General features: G+C 42.2%; 1 protein-coding gene across 4 annotated transcripts in view; it reads left to right on the forward strand.

Annotated features, from left to right (window-relative positions):
* The window catches only part of PITPNC1 (phosphatidylinositol transfer protein cytoplasmic 1), a 64363-nt gene that overhangs the window by 17208 nt on the left and 28721 nt on the right, over positions 1–18434 (forward strand). For 2 of the 4 annotated variants that reach the window (XM_082067413.1, XM_082067412.1), the window contains exons 2-4: positions 10834–10982; positions 11790–11878; positions 12332–12339. In XM_082067413.1, the coding sequence (XP_081923539.1) occupies positions 10834–10982; positions 11790–11878; positions 12332–12339 (246 nt within the window). Of the gene's footprint in view, positions 1–3513; positions 3622–10833; positions 10983–11789; positions 11879–12331; positions 12340–18434 lie in introns of those variants that run through there. The other 2 variants (XM_082067411.1, XM_082067410.1) reach the window with 2 other exon arrangements.

Below are 18434 nucleotides of genomic sequence, written 5' to 3' on the forward strand. Positions count from 1 at the left end.
AGGGCATTACTCAAAATAGTACAATTCCCGCTTTCCATGGGAAAGTACTTTCTGTTCAGCGAGATGTTTTCTTTCTCTACCTACTCATCAAAACCACCATCAGTCCCATTTCCAGTGAGGCAGCTTCTGCGGAATGTGACGTTTGTTATTTCCCTTACCTGATAAGAGCCGTGCACCTGGATTTGTACAGAATGTAACACACGCTGTTTTAAAAAGAACATTATTACGGCCACACAGCTCTCAGGTGAAATTTCAGAATTCATGTATTACAGAAATAGAATGTCCTGTGCGTGTTATAATCACGCTACCAATTTATCGAATGTTTTTGGTGAGGTTGCCAATGTAAAATTAAAGTCTGCATGGGCTATAAACATATTCAACCAGCTACTCTCTTGGCTCTTCAGGCTCCGTCTTCTTTTCTCTATATGCATGGAGTTTGTACAGGCATCAAGAATTTCTTACTAATGCATAGAACTGACGGTCAAACAAGATCCAGTGAACAGAGGTGATGATACTTTCCCCCCTCTTTTGATACCTTGTACCGAGTTTAAGTAGTTCGCCTATCTGATATACTATTATAGTGGTGCCCGCTAGTGCTGCCGTAATTATGGGCCTGTCAGCATTTCCATTACAAACCCCTATATTACAGCTGAAAATATCACTCCAGGATGAAGTTTTGTACAAAGGCTTTCAGCCTTGAACGAAGCAGCTTGCAAAATTAATTTTGCTGCTTCTCCAATTTGAAAAATGAAGTTTTGCTGTTGCTGACTCTATCCTGTATTAACGTCTCATTTTCAGGAAAAAAAAAACCCACAGGGTCAAAATACTACATCCATAAGATAAGAATTGAAAGCTGAACGCTTTTATTTAACCACCAAAAAAAAAAAGTAGGCTGCACAAGGAGGAATTATCATCAATATTATCATCAATATTATCATCAGAGTGGGAACCTCGAGATGCTTCTGCACTTGAGGTAATGGATCAAATAATCATTTAAAATGTACATGATAACATATGGTAGAAGAGAATAAGCGATAGAAGAAAATGTGATAATGTACAAGGAAAACATAGGTCCTATATATAGTAGGATCTGTGAGAGGCTTGAGAGTGTGCAGTAAGCATATAATATTTTGGTAATTCATCTGGAGAGCTCTGAAAAGCTTCTGTTGAGAATATGGAACTGTATTTGCAAAGGCCTACGTTTAAAGGTTTATATTTAGCCAACTGGCTAAATATGAATAGATTTTCATATGAACAGCCTAAGATAGGTGTTTATGCAAAGACTCTGTCTGTTGAATTTCAAGTCCCTCTTCTGGATCATTCCAGCCATGAGAGACTTCCAAAGGAAAAAAATTACATTGATTTCTAACACAATGAATCTTTTTAGTTTTATTATTATTATTAGCAACTGAAACATTCCTGAGCCATTTCGATTGCAGCTTTCTGAGCCTGAAGTAGACCCAGTAAAATATCCATGCAACTAAGATTTAGCAGAGTTCTTACCAGCAAGAGAAAGGTCTCTTCTAATGGGAGTTGTCAGAGATTGAATGATAGGTAACCTGTTACTTTCTCTCTTTATACTTTAAATAGGTATCTCTTCAATATGAGTGGTTTGTTTTCGTGTTACTATTAGTGATGGCATACATTTTAAATACAATTCTGTTAACAGAAAAATAGTGCTACTTATTTACACAATATACTGCCCGTGTCAATGCTGAAGTAAATAGTCGATGGTAACATCAGCTCGTGTTTTACTGAACTGGCAATGACCTGCTACAGTGTCAACATTGTTGTTGGCGACATAAACAGTACAGCTGGTAAATACACAACACGGGCACTAAACCGGCTTCATTGCAATTACTGTTCATGGCTTTGTGCTCTTGCAGGGACAATTGCAATTTTAGGAATTTCCACGAGGTTCTCGTGACATCTAGAAAATGATTTTGAAGCCTGAGAATTCGCTTAATGTCACTTTTTCTTTCTGGTGTCACCGGAAGGAGCGAAGTCAGTGAGGCGGCTTTAATGAAACATTTGATGCACGGCTGAGTGGAGAGGGGAGCGTGTCTCTGCAGGATCCCGTCGGGATCGCTGCCGTTTCTGTACGTGAGGAAGTTGTTGTTCCCCGAATGGATGTTTCTTCACGAAGATGAGACACTGAAGCCGCAGTGCCATCTTCCAGTAAATCACGTGGCGAGCGCTGTAACGTGGAAAACGGTTTCATGCTGACTTTACAAGCACCCTGGCTGCCAAGAGAACAGCACCCATTCTGGAGGGGTTGATAGTGTTGTGATATAAATCTCACCATTAGATAGAAAGGGAAAGAAGATAATAAAAAATGGAATGGCAAAGAATAGGATAGGATTTCAGCCCCGCATGGCTACCTTTAATATTAGGTGGAAAAGTACATTAGACTAAAATTTGATGACTGACCAACCTGTGAGACCAGTTTGGACATGGACAGTTTCAGTGAGATTCATTCCTGTTTTTATCTTTTCTTTCACCCTTTTCCTTAATTATACCTTTTTCTGTTTCCTGAGGAATAATTTACACCCACATATTTATCAACTTTTCCGCTTTCTTAATTTTTATAAAAAGTACTAAATTTATCAAACAAGCAGACGATGAACTAGAGGAACGTCAAGTTACCTCGGCCTGCGACGTTTCTGTGTTCTTGCTCTCTGTGCTTTCTGCGTGTTACACAAAACCAAAAACGCATCAGACAAAGACTTTTCGTTGGGTTGTGGCTGCTACAGCCGCCACTTCCCCTCCATCAGTTTGACCCGGTGACGTGTTGGCAGTTTGTTGTTCACACAGCAGAAGGCCGTGGAGAAGCAGGAAAGGAAGCAGTGATATATTTTTAGCTGTATTTCTAGGCTATGGTGAGGGTTTTTTTGTTTAGCGCACGTGTGTGTGTGGTTTTGTTTTTTCAATTATTGAGGTCTACATCCATCAGAACACTCCAGATTAATTCACTGACTTTTTTACAAACCCAGCTTTTTCTAATGCGTATGCATTTGAAGTCTTTGAGCTATAAGTTTTCCATTTTAAACACGTCTTTGACAGCAGATTAGAACTTGCAGAAACCGTAATCGCGTGACTATCGCTGAGCACCGTGCTGTGGTCTGAAGGGCTGGAGGAGGAAAACCAGGTTCTCAGTAAAGAGATCGTCTTATCTATTTATACACGTTGTTGTTATGGTTTGCAGCTTTATTCCCTGGTGCTACTGTGCACCATGAACTCTTCTACCCAGAGGATCCATTCCAAATGACGCAGCTGGCTCCGACTCCTCAGGAAGTGGTTAACTGGGGAGTAGAAAGTGCAGAAAAGCTGTTTATTCACTTACATACAGAGTTCTCCAGAGTCAACAAGCGAATCTTTCCACTGAACTCCGTTCCAGCTTAAGTGGCCTTTTGGAAACTTCTCTGCAGCAGAAAGTTTGAACACCAGAGAAAATTCTTTGCGGTAGAAAGAAAGTTATTCCCACGTATTGAGAAATTGTTTTGTCTGTTCCTTGTGGGACACAAGCTGCTTCGGGAGAGTGCACAGCGCAGCACACAGCCGGGAGCTGCTCCTTCTGCTGGCGCTGGGGATCATCGCTGCTGCTGCTGGTACCCAGCAGAGGTAGGGCAGCAATACCCTGTTTCCCCGAAAATAAGACAGGGCCTTATATTAATTTTTGCTCCAAAACTTATTACTTTTTTACATGAATAGCTGCCTGGACACTATTTAAATCGCTTTTTTTCATGTACTGTAGCTAGCACTTATTTTTGAAGTAGGGCTTATATTTTGAGCATCCTCAAAGATCCTGAAAAATCATGCTAGGGCTGATTTTCGGGGAAACAAGGTAGCTGTCCTAGGAGAGTTTTTAGTTCTCTGAGATATTGGTGAGGTTCCATTTGTAGCACTGGATTCTCTTACATGCTGCATATTTTCACTGATAAATCGGCAGCTATGACTTGCAGCTCCTATATAACTAGACCGTAGGTATCTGCAGAATATCAGGATATTTATTTGCTGTGTAACCTTGAGAAATTATATCCCATTTAACCCAAGTATTGTCACTTTGTCTTGTTAGTGTGGGTAACTTCCTTAGAGAAAGGTTGTTACCTTTCAGTGTGTAAGCTTGTAATGACTTATTTTGACCATGTGAAGTTTTGAGGGATTACGTTTGGACCCTTCTAAATTTTTGAGTGTTTCATGGAATTGTTGTAAGTTGGTCTGGACTCCTTCAATGTACTGGATTCATCAGAACAATTATGTTGTATTTTTAATAATACATTATGGCAGGCAGCATGCATTATTTTGATATCAGCTTTAAAATTTTCAGTGGCCTTTTGCACATACGATAATTAAAAGTGCACCTGAAAGAATATTGCATTTGAGATTTTGGTAGCAGGATTTTTAAAATTCATGCACTATAAAGATACAACATGTTTTAAAAGGTTTTATTTCTCTAATATCCGTAAGTAGGATGAACCTGTGTAATTCTTCCGCGTTGGTTAAAATGTGCAGTTTTGTTGTAGTTTTCTGTACCGTCTCCCAGGTCTGGTCCAGGGGAGATGCTGGTTGTGTTTGTGATGTTCTAGACTTGCTTACAGGATTTGTTTGGCCTTCCACACCGGGCAGTAAAACCAGCTAAGCTCTGGTAGAACGCTTAATGCTGCGGCACCATCTGTCAAAAACATCTGGAGACCATGTAGCTTCACATTTCTGGATTACAATAAAATTGATTTAAGCCTGTAGAGTCCCTTGGCAGTAATTTTTTTGCCTTCATTCTCCCGTTATTCCATATGTGGTATTGAAAGAATGTCTGATGTGGAAGCTTTGGAGTCCGTCAGGAATGTCCTTCCTGGAAATTTTCCTCGTGCTTATGTAGGAGCTTCTGTTCTCTGTTGTGTTGGAGAGCAGCAATTCTGCTTGTCTCTGTATTGCAAAAGCGCTTGCACGTTCCAGGTGGAAAGGTTTCAAATGCAAAGTCGTGTATTCAGCGAGCAGAGCACTCGCTGTCCCGGCATCCTCGCTCCTCGCCTGGCTCCGTCACCTCGCCTGCTGCACCGAACTTCAGCTTTCTTGCCCAAGAGTTTATTTGCCTGCAGTTTGGGTTTTCCATAACTCAACAGCAAGCAAACGGATTTCTCCCTTACTTACTACATTTTTTTCTAGAGATTTTATGCATGTAAAAAAAGCAGCAGTGCAAAAGTAGGAAGTTGCTGCTCTAGTGACTTGGTTCAACATGGGTTTTTCTGTCACTTGCAGATTTATAAATACTCAATTTATAAATGTTTGCTCTAATGAACTAAAATGGAAAAATTGTGTATTCTGTTGGTATTAGTTTTGAGATTGCAACGTATCTTATAAATCTAGGAATGAGAGGGAAAGTACGGCTTCATTTCCTTTTATGTAATTCAAGTCTTGCTCCCCTATATTCCCCTTAGATAACCGCAGTGTCTTCAGCACCCCCATCTCCAGCTTAGACACGGGGATGCAGGAGAGACCTCAGCTATTTGCAGGCACCGAGTTGTATCTATCATGACTTTTATGTTCAGGATGCAGGCGTAAAATGAGTGCATTTTAAAAATCAAATTGAGGTCAGTTTTATTTTAGAAGACCAGAAAGATGAAGTATTTGTGATAACCAAATGAAATACTCTGGACTGCGACTGTTTCATTGGAAGTAGCAAACAAATGTTCATGTTCTGCTGAATAAGGCAGAAGGCAGGTTGGATTTGTCTTGTTCATCTTGTAAATAGTAAGTACCAAATTCTCATGCTCAGTTTTTTTCATTTTATGTTGTGCCTACTAAGAAAGGTCTTTTTTTTCATATTTATAAGTAGGATTCTTTTGCCTAAAATGCATCGTAAGGAACTTGCTTGCCAAAAAATGTAATTGCAGAATTATTCCCCTCTGTGACTGACAAACTTTATGGGATCCTTTGTAGTCCCGTTGGTGCTTCTAAACCCAAAGTTTACAGACAAAAAAATCTGAAAGTACCAAATTCTCTGTACTTGAAAGGTGATGGGTTTGGTAGGAGAGAGATTTTAACAAGTCACAAAAATGAGTAATTACTGAAGAAGTGTAATTAGAGGAAAGTGCCCTGAGGGCAAAGAAGTTCTACTTAAACATTTAGCAAATACCATGCAGAAAGAGAAAAATAATCTCTAAAAGTATGAATAGATGCACATGTGTGTGGTCCATTTAGAGTTAAAGATAAACCAGCCTCCCACGTCCATTTCTATTGAATTCTGAAAGGGTCACAGGATGTAGGCAGCTCTGAATTCTCCCGCTTACACTGAGCTGAATTCAAAGAAATAGATCTTTTAAAACTCCTGCGCATGAGAGAAGCGAATCGTGTGTCCAACCCCGGCCCGGTGGCTCAGGCCCCGGGTGCGTCACGTTGTCTGCCTTGCCCACAGCGTTTCCCTTCTCCAGAAGCAGAAATGTGCTGAATATGCATGGCACGTGAGTTTAGTTAATTCTTTTTCAGCCTTGAATGTGACTACAATCGCATGAATGAATTGTGGTTAGCAACTAAGATATGCTTTTGTACTGACTTAGAAAAAACATCAATAGTGTTCGATAGTTGTCAAACCAGTTTTACACTGTAAGGTAGAAGTGAATTGTGCCTGAAAAACAATAAGCTGCAATTAAGGCAGGACAGATTTGTGGCTTAATCAGAGGCGGGTGCCCATCAATAGGGAACAGAAGATGTGAAGGGTGTTTCGGTGGCGTTAATGACAAACTGGTGACAAGTGGTTAAAGAGACATAGTGAGTCCCTTTTAGCTGTTCTTCCTGGTTTGTGGATACGGGACATTTTAGACAGCATCCTGAAAACATATATACATCCTTTGTAGGAAATGTATGCGTCTTCATAAATCTAAATCATGGAATATTATTGATATTGATGTAAAAATACATGGTGTAAACAGTGCTTCTGAACATCCCAGATGTTGTTGCCGAACTGTTCATAGGAATTGAAACAGATGAAGTTCCTTAGGGCTGTGATTTCTTTCTTGTCCCGGCAAAGCAAGCGCAGGAGCAGGAAGAATTGCACTTCCAGCATGCAAACGTCGGCTGTTCCTGCTGCAACCGTTTGTTTGTGGGGCTGCAAAAGCACATTCCCATGATTTAGGCAATGCTGAAGGTGCAGGTCAGCTTGTGAATCACCGATGCATGCAGGAATTAATTGGAAGAAAAAAATTAAGTTCGACTCTAAGCTGTAACTAGTCAGATTCTTTACCTGGTGCTACAGTAAGTGACGTTTGTACCACTAAATGTACAGTTTTCTAGGCCCTCAAATCACATATGCATCATATTTACATTCAAATTTCAGGCCCTAGATGTTTATGGTTGTTATTGTAGCCTTCCTGCTAAAGCTTTCCCTAGACCTTGTTCATCTGGCTGTTTCTTTAAATGAAATTACTTTAAACCGTTCATTGTGTTAGCATACATGGAAAGCACTGTTGCCTTCCTGACAGCTCATTCTGTGCTTTCCTGTCTTAGCTTTAATTTAGTCTAAGGACTATTTGACAGGGAAATTACTGCGCAGGCAAGGTCGGGTCCCTCATTTCTGCTGTGAGGGAGCCGTGGTCGTCCTGTAACAGCAACAGCGTTTTACCAGAAATTTAATCTTTACGGTTCAGTTGGTGTTGGAAGATTTACAGATATTCCTGTCCTGAGCAGTAATGGCATTAATCACATAAAATCATCTATAGACAAAATAGCCCTTTGAAATATTTAACACTAATTCTCTTTTATCTATGATTTCTCACGCTGGTTGTCAGTGAATGTCTTGATTTCTCACATGGTGTCTCTTTCTTCCGTGCCCATTTTTCTCATTGCTGGGTTTTCCCATGTTGGCTCGTTGTTCAGTTCAGACGCTTCCTACAACTGATGTTCCAGACAAACGACACATGTAATATGTTTCAACCCAAAGACAGAACGACGCTTGGAAATATGTCACTCACTCAGCTGTGGCATCCCACTATTAGTCTATAATTGGCTCAGGTCAGCGGTGGAGATTTTTGGTGGTGTTCCTTCTTGGAACGAGTCAGTCTTCTGTTGGTTAAACAAGAGAGATGTTAACTGCTATGTTTGCAAAGTAGTAGCTCTGAGAGCCAGAAGTCCAATAGAAACAAAACCAAACCAAACAAAATCCTAATTTGAAAAGCAAGCCCACTAGGAGCCAACGCAAACCCACCAGTACCCGAAACATCAAATACCGGCACATTGCGCATTCCTCTATGCTAGTTAAAACCAATCGAGGCATGTTAATAACAGGGGAGATAAATCACCTTGGCAGAACCTGGAGCCTGTGTCATGGAAAAGATTCTTCTTAAGTGACTCTTAATAGCGGTGAATCATCACCTGCCCAGGTGGGATGAGCGGCACGATCCCGCAGCCCCGTGAGCGTTGGGTGCGTCGGGCTTCGCCCGTTCCAGAATGCAGGCAGAATAATGTCTAATAACAACAATAATATGAAGGATTTATGGTTAGCGAGTGAGATAAGAGAAACCACTTCTATTTAAGTAATTACTGTTTAGAATTTAGAAAAAATTAGAGGTGTGTCTTGTGGTAAAAGCACTGAGCTGGAAATCATTAGACTGAGGTTAAATTCCCCGTTCTATCACAGACATCTTTTTTAAGGCTGAGGTTTTAATTTGATTTCTGTTTCAATTAATCAAACATAAAATAACAATAACGTTTTCTTTGCCTGTCTTTGGTTCCTGACTGTAAACTTGTTGTATTTACGGCGTTGTGGGGCTTGGGGCTTGGTGGACACGTGAAAACAGTGCTTTCTAACACCAAAACAGAACACACAGCAGGAAACTTCAGCGTATCCTTCTAAACAAAACTAGTTACTCAAGCAAGTACATCTTCAAACGAGTTATTCAGGCATAAAATATCTCTGTAAAACTGCTAAGAGTTGGCTTGGAGTGACAGGCCTTGCGTGTTTGGACAAGTCACTCACGTGGGGATCACCGAGCTTGTCTCATGGTGGTGCTTCCTTCTGTCCTGGCTGTCTTTCTGTCTGTCTTTCCCTGTCCTGTCTCAAGAACATCGAAGAAGTGATTCTGCTCTCACTTATAATTTTAAACAAAGTCAGATTGACCATCATTCTGCTGTTGCTGCCATAAACCTTGTTTCTGGTGTGACTAAGCTCCAGTAGGCAAACACCATCTGCCTGTTGGGGTAGGAGAGGAGTCACCACCGAGACGGCGTCTGACTCAGTACATTCGATGTTTCTCAGTCCCTACTACAAAAGCTACGTAGCAACAGCCTTAGAAATCTCCAACTCCACGTTCAGGGCACGTGTTTGTCGTCCTTTGATATTGAAGATATTTGAGGCAGTTTTAGTACTTTGGAATTATCAGCTGAAAAGCACTTTTTTGGATCGGAGTCACTTGTTCCCTGTTGTGGTGTGCGGGGTCCATCCAGCCTCGCAGACGGGGAAATCCTGTCCCCTGAGCCAGTGATCCTGCAGGATCCAAGCTTGGAATTTCTTACCTTCTGGTGGCTCTGCCTGCGGTGGGGGATGAAATGGGGATTTGTGGGATTTAAAGACCTTCTGTTGGGAGCCCTCAATGATCATGTTCCTCCTCGTTTTGTTTAGTGAGACCGTCTTGTTGGCACTTGCTAATAAGGTCTGTGATGGTTTGTTTTTTTTTTTCCCAGCTAATTGCTCATTTGATTTGGGCTTTTAAAAGTCCGTGATAGGGTTGCCGTTTCTAATATTCAATAACCACACGAATCTCCTCGAGTTTTCTGAGGTCAGACTGTCACTGTGCTTTTGTTTGCTTATGCTGAGCTGGTACTTGGCAGCTTGCGTGGTAGCTCAGCCATTCTCTGAATTAACAGGTTGTTCTTTGTATGTGAAATGATTGGTGTGCTTGAAGTGATTAGCATGTATGTGCCTACATCAATTACTTTAGGGGAGAGAGGGATCCAAATGGAGAAAATTGGATGGGTCCCAAGGCCAGTTTGGTTTAAGAACCATTCAAGAATGTGGAAGGGACTTCAGTGAGAATAAAGTCTAAGACCAGAAAAATAGATGGGAAAGATCAATTATGCTCTAAAGTCTTCGCTAATGAAGGTTCAGGGATTTGTTGTGTTATATTTCTCTGGAGACAAAGCCCTGGTGCAGGTGCAGACATACTGAGAAATATATCAGTTGCTGGTACAACAATTTCTTTTTCTGTGATAGCAGCGTTGGGTCAACCCTCCCGGATTTGGGCCTCCTAAGTAACTCGAGAGTCTATAGAAGAAGGATCATTGTGAGTGCTTAAATTCATTTTAATAATACTGCCAAATCACTCATCTCAAACTTCTTTATCCAAGGTCATAGAGTCTACATGGGTTTTTTCTTAAGAGCTGGTGCTCCCATGTTGGTCAATCAGCAATAGTTCTCCTGGATCTTTTCGCAGGGCTTCATTATTTGGCATCACATTGGCATGAGACAAGAATGATGTGTCCCATGGAATTTTCAGAGTTCACCTGCTGGTTAAAACCCCCTTGCGTGTCAGCATATGGGAGCAGTACAGCAATTGTTTAGTTGTGCTTAACTTATATACTTAGGAATACAGTCTGAAAATAAAGGACTGGCCTGATTCTTCACATCTGTATACACACAGTTTTTGTTATTTTATTCCACGTGTGATGCCCTGGACTTAATAAGGTAATGGGAGGACCCTGACTCAGAAATGAAGCTGCAAAATACTGGGTTTGGCCCTTGAACTCTGTTTCGTTTGCACGTGGTGCTGTATCACTGTGTGCCGTTGGGTTTGAGCGCGCGTGTGTTGCTCAGAGCTGACGGTGGCTCTCGGTTTTGCTCGGCAGTACCGCATCGGGCAGCTCTACATGATCAGCAAGCACAGCCATGAGCAGAGCGACCGCGGCGAAGGGGTGGAGGTGGTGCAGAACGAGCCCTACGAGGATCCAAACCACGGCAACGGGCAGCTCACGGAAAAACGCGTCTATCTCAACAGGCAAGTGCAACGAGGCCGTTTCTCTTGGCGCGGGCTCTGATCAAAATTCGCAAGGAATATCTTTCCATGTGCTGTATCCACATCTTTCATTTCTAGTTCTGCTGTTCTACCACCGCGCTGATACGTTCTCTTGACAGCTCGAGCTCCGAGCTGTGACATCAGTTCCATTAATTCTCTTTTGCCATTTACTTTTCCCATCAGCAAAATGGAACTGATACCCACCAGCCTCCCAGAGGTGTTTTAAGTGATTTGTTAATTTTAATAGAAAAGCCTGAGAGTCGGTGTTGGTCGTGTGGGAAGAAGCGTGCGCTGGGTGAGCTGAACTAAGGGTTTGTGTGCCGGCAGAGAACATGGAGGAAGAAGAAATAATCTTGAAGAAGAAACAATGGAATCGGGCTCAAAGTGGATCCAAATCATGTCTCTAGTGCTGAGCTCCTGTTAGACTGAGGTGCTGGCACAGACACTCCTTGTGTCGCCAAACCTGCCGAGCTCGGCCATGGCCAAAGGTTTGAGGCCATAGATTCTTCACAACTGCAGTAACCTCAATTTAAACCTGATGGGAGGTTATTGCAGCGGCACCACGGTGCTCGCTGGGAGAGGGAATAAACACACTTGGTTTCATAGATGGTTGTGGAGAAAACGGAGACCAAATGTATTGACATGAGAAGAAAATACTGTCGTGAATCTGGCGTTGCTGTATCCCGCGCGATACCTGTGAAATGATGAGCGTGTTTGGAAGTATCTTCTTTTCTACAAAACCCACAAGTCAGAACATATTCTAATTTTGTATTTTCTTTTTCTTTTCAGCAAACTGCCCAGCTGGGCCAGAGCAGTTGTTCCCAAAATCTTTTATGTCACAGAGAAGGCTTGGAATTATTATCCTTACACAATCACAGGTAAGGAATAAATCCAAATAAAGCAGAGATGATTGTTGACTTTACCTTTTGGATAGTTTAGTTTGTCTTGAGAAGCTCCAAGTTACATGTTGAGCCACAGATGCCAAGTTACTTTAACAGCTCCTGATGAAGTGCATATATTTTTCCATCTTATATCAACCGATACCAGGAAACAAAGATTATAGCCTATGGATAGGTAAAAACTGGAGTATTGTATATAGGCAATTTCCTCCTTGCAAAGAAAACATCAGGTGCTTAGATCCTGTGCTGAGTTGTACCCTTTATTGTCCCATAGGCTTTACTCAAATATAAATCAGATTACCTGACACATTTTTATTATTATTATTAATGGGTTTTTACTGTAAGGATCTTGCATCATTGCTTTATTTCTCATTTCTTTTTTTTTTTCTTTCCCCTCATCATTCTATTTACAAATGGACAATTGGAAATCAGAGTACACAGTAAGTTTTTCTTCCTCTTTTTATTGTAAAAATAGAATAGAATACTTATGTGAAATACAGTAGTGGAATCCGAACTGATTCCTTCTTTGTAGAACCAATAGATAATGCATTCAGTAGTGGAACTTTACTTGAGCTATTTGTTTAAGAAATTTAGGGTGAAATTTAAAGGGTTTCTGTGGGGATCTTATAAATTATTTACCCTATTTTTTATTACTTCAAAATAATTTGATATAGTTTTAGTCACTGACTGTAACAAAGAGAAGCTTCTATAAAACAGGGCAAGGCTTTTAAGGTTCCAGTACTTCTGTGGAGACACAAGAACAGATTTTATTTTATTTATTGTTTTATTAACTTATAAAATGCTCATCCCTGGTATAGTATCTGGGAAATTGTACAATCTGTAGACAAAATTAAACATCATCTGGGCACGGTGCCCAGGAAAATCAGCTCTTCCCTCTAGCAGAGCTGAGGCAAAATACAGCGCATAAATCATGAGAAACGTGGTTTGAAAGGTGCTGGACTCGATAACGTGCGGAAGTTCTGAGCGGCCTTTGCGGAGGGTGAGGAAGCTCCAGCCGAAGGGACCTGGTCCAGAAACTCCGCCTTGGTTTAGCTGGAACTTCCCACTGTAGACAAGACATAATCCACTGATCTTTTTGAACTCTGCAGTGCTCAAAATGTTCATAGGTTTTTTTTAAACCACCAAAGAATACAGAGGAAAAACATTTTAATGTAATAAATGTGAAAGAGGAAAGAAAAATAAAGGGATTTAAAGGCTCAGATCTGAAAGCTGGAGACTTAGAGTTGAAACTTTGATGACCGGGTTTGAAAATCCAAAGTAGCAAACTGTGCTTTTCGACGTGTGCTGTAGATACTTCTCACATATTCTGCTTTCTTTTATGTTTAAACTTCATTTGGTTGTCAGAGGAAACCCAGATGTCCCACGATGGGCAGCGGTGATGAGGGGACAGATCCTCTCTTTATCTAATCTGATGAGACGACACCTGCAACACATTTTGGTGAAGGTGTGTGGGATGTATAGAGCCACAGAATGCTCAGGAGCATCCGCAAAAATGGTTGCAGGGCTGAAGAGACTGGTAAAGAAAAATTGAATCGAGCTACAAATGTAGAAGGCAGGCGAAACAGTCACTAAGTGACAGTCTAACTGCTTGTGGGAGCTGGGGGCTAATTACTCACCCTGCTGCAAGGAAACAGAACCAGAAATATTCGGATGAGATTAAGGAAACTGCACTGCAGACAGAAATCTCAAATATGTTTTAATGGAGCTGATAGACGATGAAATTATCTTCAAAGGAAATCGAGAAAGTGCTTTTGTCTCAAACTGTTGAATCTAGAATAAAAGTGTTAAATATGCCACTGGGAATAATTCCTGTCCTCGTCTGGAACGTTTCTCTGTATTTCCATCGTCTGTATTCATCAGAGAGTTCTGAAAAGAAGAAAAACCCACTGACATTGTCCAGAATATGTAAGATAACTCGGAAACCCTCTTCTTAAAGATGGTAAATTCCCTCCAAAGGGTCTGCGGGACGTCCCGAGAATTAATTGAACCTCATTTCAAGGAAAACTGATTCTAAAGTGAGCTAAAAATGGGATAAATAAAGCATAATGACATAGAGTCAAGTACGTACTGCTATGTAGTAAGGTCACACCTTCCTTAACCTCCTAAGTTCCACTCTAAATAAAGAGCAAGGACCTTAAAGTTATTTCAGTGTCTGTCAGTGGTTTGGAAGAGGATGTGAACATCAGACTGAATCTTGCTCATGGGCCTGAGGTTCTTCACTTGTAAAATTTGAAGGCAGTTGGGAAATTGCATTAAGTGCATACACTGGCATTCAGAGAGCCAGTGCAGAGTCATTTCAGCAGTCTGGCTTTCCTGTGAAATATTACGGATTTCATAAATATGACCTTCTTAAAGACTTGAAATTGTGACGTCTCTAAGGAAGAAAGCTCAGCAGGCGTTGAAAATCATTTCCAGAATATTGTTCTCTGCCGTAGTCGTATAAAAAGCCAAGAGTGATTGGATACATGAAAACAGGGATGGAAATAGAGTGTCATGATGTCAGTTCTCTATAATCTGGGTCCAGTCAGGCTGGCATCTGCTTTCAGGAATGGTATTTGTGACACAGCAAACCCCTGAATTTGACAGCAAGCAGCAGGAGTCTCGACAACCGTGTTAATAATATGTAAAGCAAATGACACACTTAAGATAAAGATCTTAACTATTGCACAAGTGATGCTTTTGTGGTGCATAGCATGTGAAATACCGTAGTGCCAGAAGAGCGTTTGGGAGCGTGCACTGAGCTGTTTGGGGGGGAGGCCGCGGTGCAGCTGCAGGACAAAAGATTTCCTGTCGGGAAGATGAGACATGGGTGATGTCCCACGAAATGCTGTATCAGAGCTGGAGCTCATCCTCGCAGGCTTCCTGCTGACATCGAGAGCAGGAACTGGAAAAAGTACTTCCCGAGTTGAAGGCAAAGGAAGCCGTCCCGATTTGGGGGTGCTGGTTGGAGAATAAGATACTCCTGTGGAGTTCCAACCCTTGTTTCAGTGTTACTCTAGAACTGCATGTGAGAACGTTCTTTAAACTCACAACAGGAGTTGTTTTGGTTTTGATCTTGTAATTAAAAACCTGACGAGATAATATCTTGCTAAAATAAATGCTGGAGTTCGTTTAGTGTTGTGGTTTGTGCCGCTGTGTTTGGGATGCAGCGGGAAGGGAGCCCTGGACGGGTGACTCCTGGGGACTCTGCCCTCTGAGCGCGCCCCGGTGCTGGTGGGAAGGGCTGTTGCCAGGGGTTGATTTTGGGAAGGATTCCTTTGCTGGAGCCTTTTTCACTTGGAGGAAAGATGCCGTGCAGCTCTCAACAAGCCCTTGTGTGCCAGCCTCTCCCAGCATTTGCAAATACCTGTTTTCAGTGTAAAATATTTATGCTGTTCTTAGATACGTGGACAAGAATGCCTGAGCTCTCAGAAGGCTGGCTTTGTTTTTTCCTATCTGAGGTTGTCCAGCTAGATTAGAAATTATTAACTAGGAAGCAAAGCTGTCTCTATCACAAACCGAACGAGAAAGGATTGCATAGAACTAAGTTTCTGTACCTGCACCGGGATATTGTTAGAGCACGAGCAGCACAGAGCAAATATCCATTGAGATTGCGGACAGAAAGAGGAGCCTCGGGCAGCCGGGTCATCAGGTCCCGAATGTCTGGTGAGTCAAGCAGGGTGCAGAGAATGCACCTGATCAAAGTGCAGGGCAACGGGCCCAACGCGGTTCAGCTGTCGCGTTAGAGCACAGAGAGGTCGGGAAAACGCAAACAGAATTTAAGCAAACTCTTCTGAGTTTGAAAGGGCAGTTCAGGTGTTTACCGGGGTAATTTCAAATGGTTTTGCTGGCTGATGTGAACAGCTCCAGTGTCGTTAGCAATATTTCAATACGGGGGCTGAAATTTAAAAACAGCTGGATGATTTTTTTATGCATAATCTATTGCCAATTGTTAGTTTCACAATTACACGTATATAAACCAAATTAAACATTTAAAACAGCGTGTTTTACTCTCTGCGGGGAGGAAGAGCATTCTTTCAACCTGCCAGTGTCTCAAATTAACTTAGGAATAGGATCTCAATCAGAATATTGATGAAAACCAGTTCTGGAACAGAAAGCAGGAGACAGCGATTCCTTTGATGATATATCACAATGACACTAATTCTTCTACAGCCAATGACTGAGACAAACATAATTATTTCATCTGGTATGTGTCAAGGCTCCAGAGTGATAGTTGCTAAATGTTCCATTACTGACCTGCTGGTTTCTGATGACTTTTGAGAACAGGCGTTTCGTGCTCCGCTCAGCTGCCAGTGTGGCCACGAAGTAAATTAGCTGGAAGGAATGTTTTTGTAATTGTTATTTTTATAATCAGCTGACTTGAGAAGGGGGAAAAGAAGGAATTGTTTCAGATAAACACTGTAGAGGTTTTTTCCTGTGTTCTCCGTCTGATTACCGGTGCTTGAAGTTTGGATGTAACCCATCAGTCTTTTCTCCAGCTTGAGTATGCGAAGAATCTGCAGCAAAAATGCAACAGAGTCGGTATTGCAGGATTAGAGCCTACGACAAACTTACTGCCAAAATTCTGCCCTCTCACCCCCAGTCTAGAAGACAGGCTGACATGGTAAAACACAGACTGGGTTCCTTCAGAGATTCTGGCGAGAGGAAGGATCCCTGTAGGATTTATAACAATATATTTACTGCTTCTGGGTGTCGGAGAAGGGAGATCCCAAGGGAAGGCAAAACCAGAGGGAAGTGCCAGATTTCATAGCGGTTAATTGTCTGTTTCTTCTTCAGGTTACTGTACGTGATACAAACAGCGGTTTTCTTCCTGAGCTGCTTTATGAGAGATTAACTCCCTTGCTTGTCTTCAAGCCTTTTCTTTTGCATTCTCACTCTTTCCACCCCACAGCACTTTCTCTGCTCTCTGCCACCTTCCCTGCTTACGTTCCTGTCTACATTCCCCTCCCTCTGAGTCACATCTTCCCGGTTCTGCCATCGCCTGCCCGGCCCTTTCCGGCCATTCTCTTCTGCCATCCCGGCGGTGCCGCTTTGTGCCGCGGTAACCGGGGCTGTTCTGAAACGGGGGCATTTCCCACAAAACTGGGAATGTTCAGTAAAGAAACTGTCTTTACAATATTTACTTACAGAAAGAATAATTTGAAATATGCAAAATATGCGGCATCAAAAAGTTACCCTATTAAAACAATAATCTAATTTTGCCTTGGCCAGTATGGTCTCGTAGTAGCAGTGAGTGTGTTCTTTAGCTCTGGGCTCTGTGGAGGTTGCTCTGTAAAGCATCCAGTCCCACCTGTCATGCCAAAATAATGTATATGTGACCATATAACAAGAGAAAATTCAGTCTGAAAAGTGATGGGAGATGAGAGAGAACATTTCCATGAGATGTCTGCCTCGCCAGGCTTTGCTGTGAAGATTTAGGGGGATATGCTTCTGCTGCTTAAAAGAAAAAAAAGGATTAATTTTTACCGTACAAAAATAACTCCCAAGAATTGCGGATTAACATTCACACGGAGCAGGAGCAGCGAAGTGCAATGCTGAGGTCTCAAGCAGTTCTTTGAACATTCTGTGGAGAGAAACCAAATGGCAAATGGAACCGTGCGAAGCGGCGTTGATGAAATAGCAAAGCGTGTTGGCGAGGGCAGGAGCCCTCCCCAGTGACCCCCCAGCGCCTTTGCTGGCAGCCCCAGCAGTGCCGGCGGCCACCGGGGCTCTCATTGCTGGGCAAAGGTGATGGATGTTTCCAGCCCTCTCCGCGTTCACCCCCCAGACGTGTGGCGCTGTCTCTTTAAGACTTTGCCAAGTGTTTTGGCATCCTCAGGCTCTACCCTGTTCTTCTAAGTGTTGCTTATTGCTATGGCAACGCTAATCAATCATCGTGCTAAAAATAGGCCTTTCATGTTTCAAGAGGTTATCTGTCGTGAATTGAAAATGCGACTGCGGGCTGTGTTTGCCGGTGCTGCTTTCGTTTCAGTTGGTGAGTCTGGAAATACCCGCCTCGTGTGCCGTGGTGACTCCTCCAGACTCTGCTGGTGTCACCCGTTACTCTCTTGAGCTTTAAATCTCTCCTGGTTCTTCCAAAAGGGGAGGGGGGGCAAATACAGAGAGTTTAAAAACAACCAACCAACCCACCCAGAATATTCTCCTTGTTTGTTTCTGCGTGTCACCAGTGTACTGGATTATAATAAATTTTTAAGGAGTTTATAACACATCTAAAAAAATCCGGAGGTGCCAATATAAAAGATGCCTCCTTTGAGAGCTTTACACAAAGAAACCTCATCACTGAAGACAGTAGGACCCTGAAGACTTTCTCCTATTATGTAGAATCGAAGTCTAATTTCAAGTTAAAGATTCAGTTTGCCACTGTTTCTTTCACCAAGGAGCCTCGCGAGCTGTGGAGATGCAATGGAGCGGGAGCAGCGCCCTGCGCGTCCCGCGTTCCATCGGTCCGGGCCGTGCTGCACAACAGCCGCCCCGGAGCCCCAGCAGATCTGCTGCTTCCAAACACGTTTATTAC

The sequence above is a fragment of the Streptopelia decaocto genome (assembly GCF_964273445.1).
Source record: "Streptopelia decaocto genome assembly, chromosome: 16".
Classification (NCBI taxonomy): Eukaryota; Metazoa; Chordata; class Aves; order Columbiformes; family Columbidae; genus Streptopelia; species Streptopelia decaocto.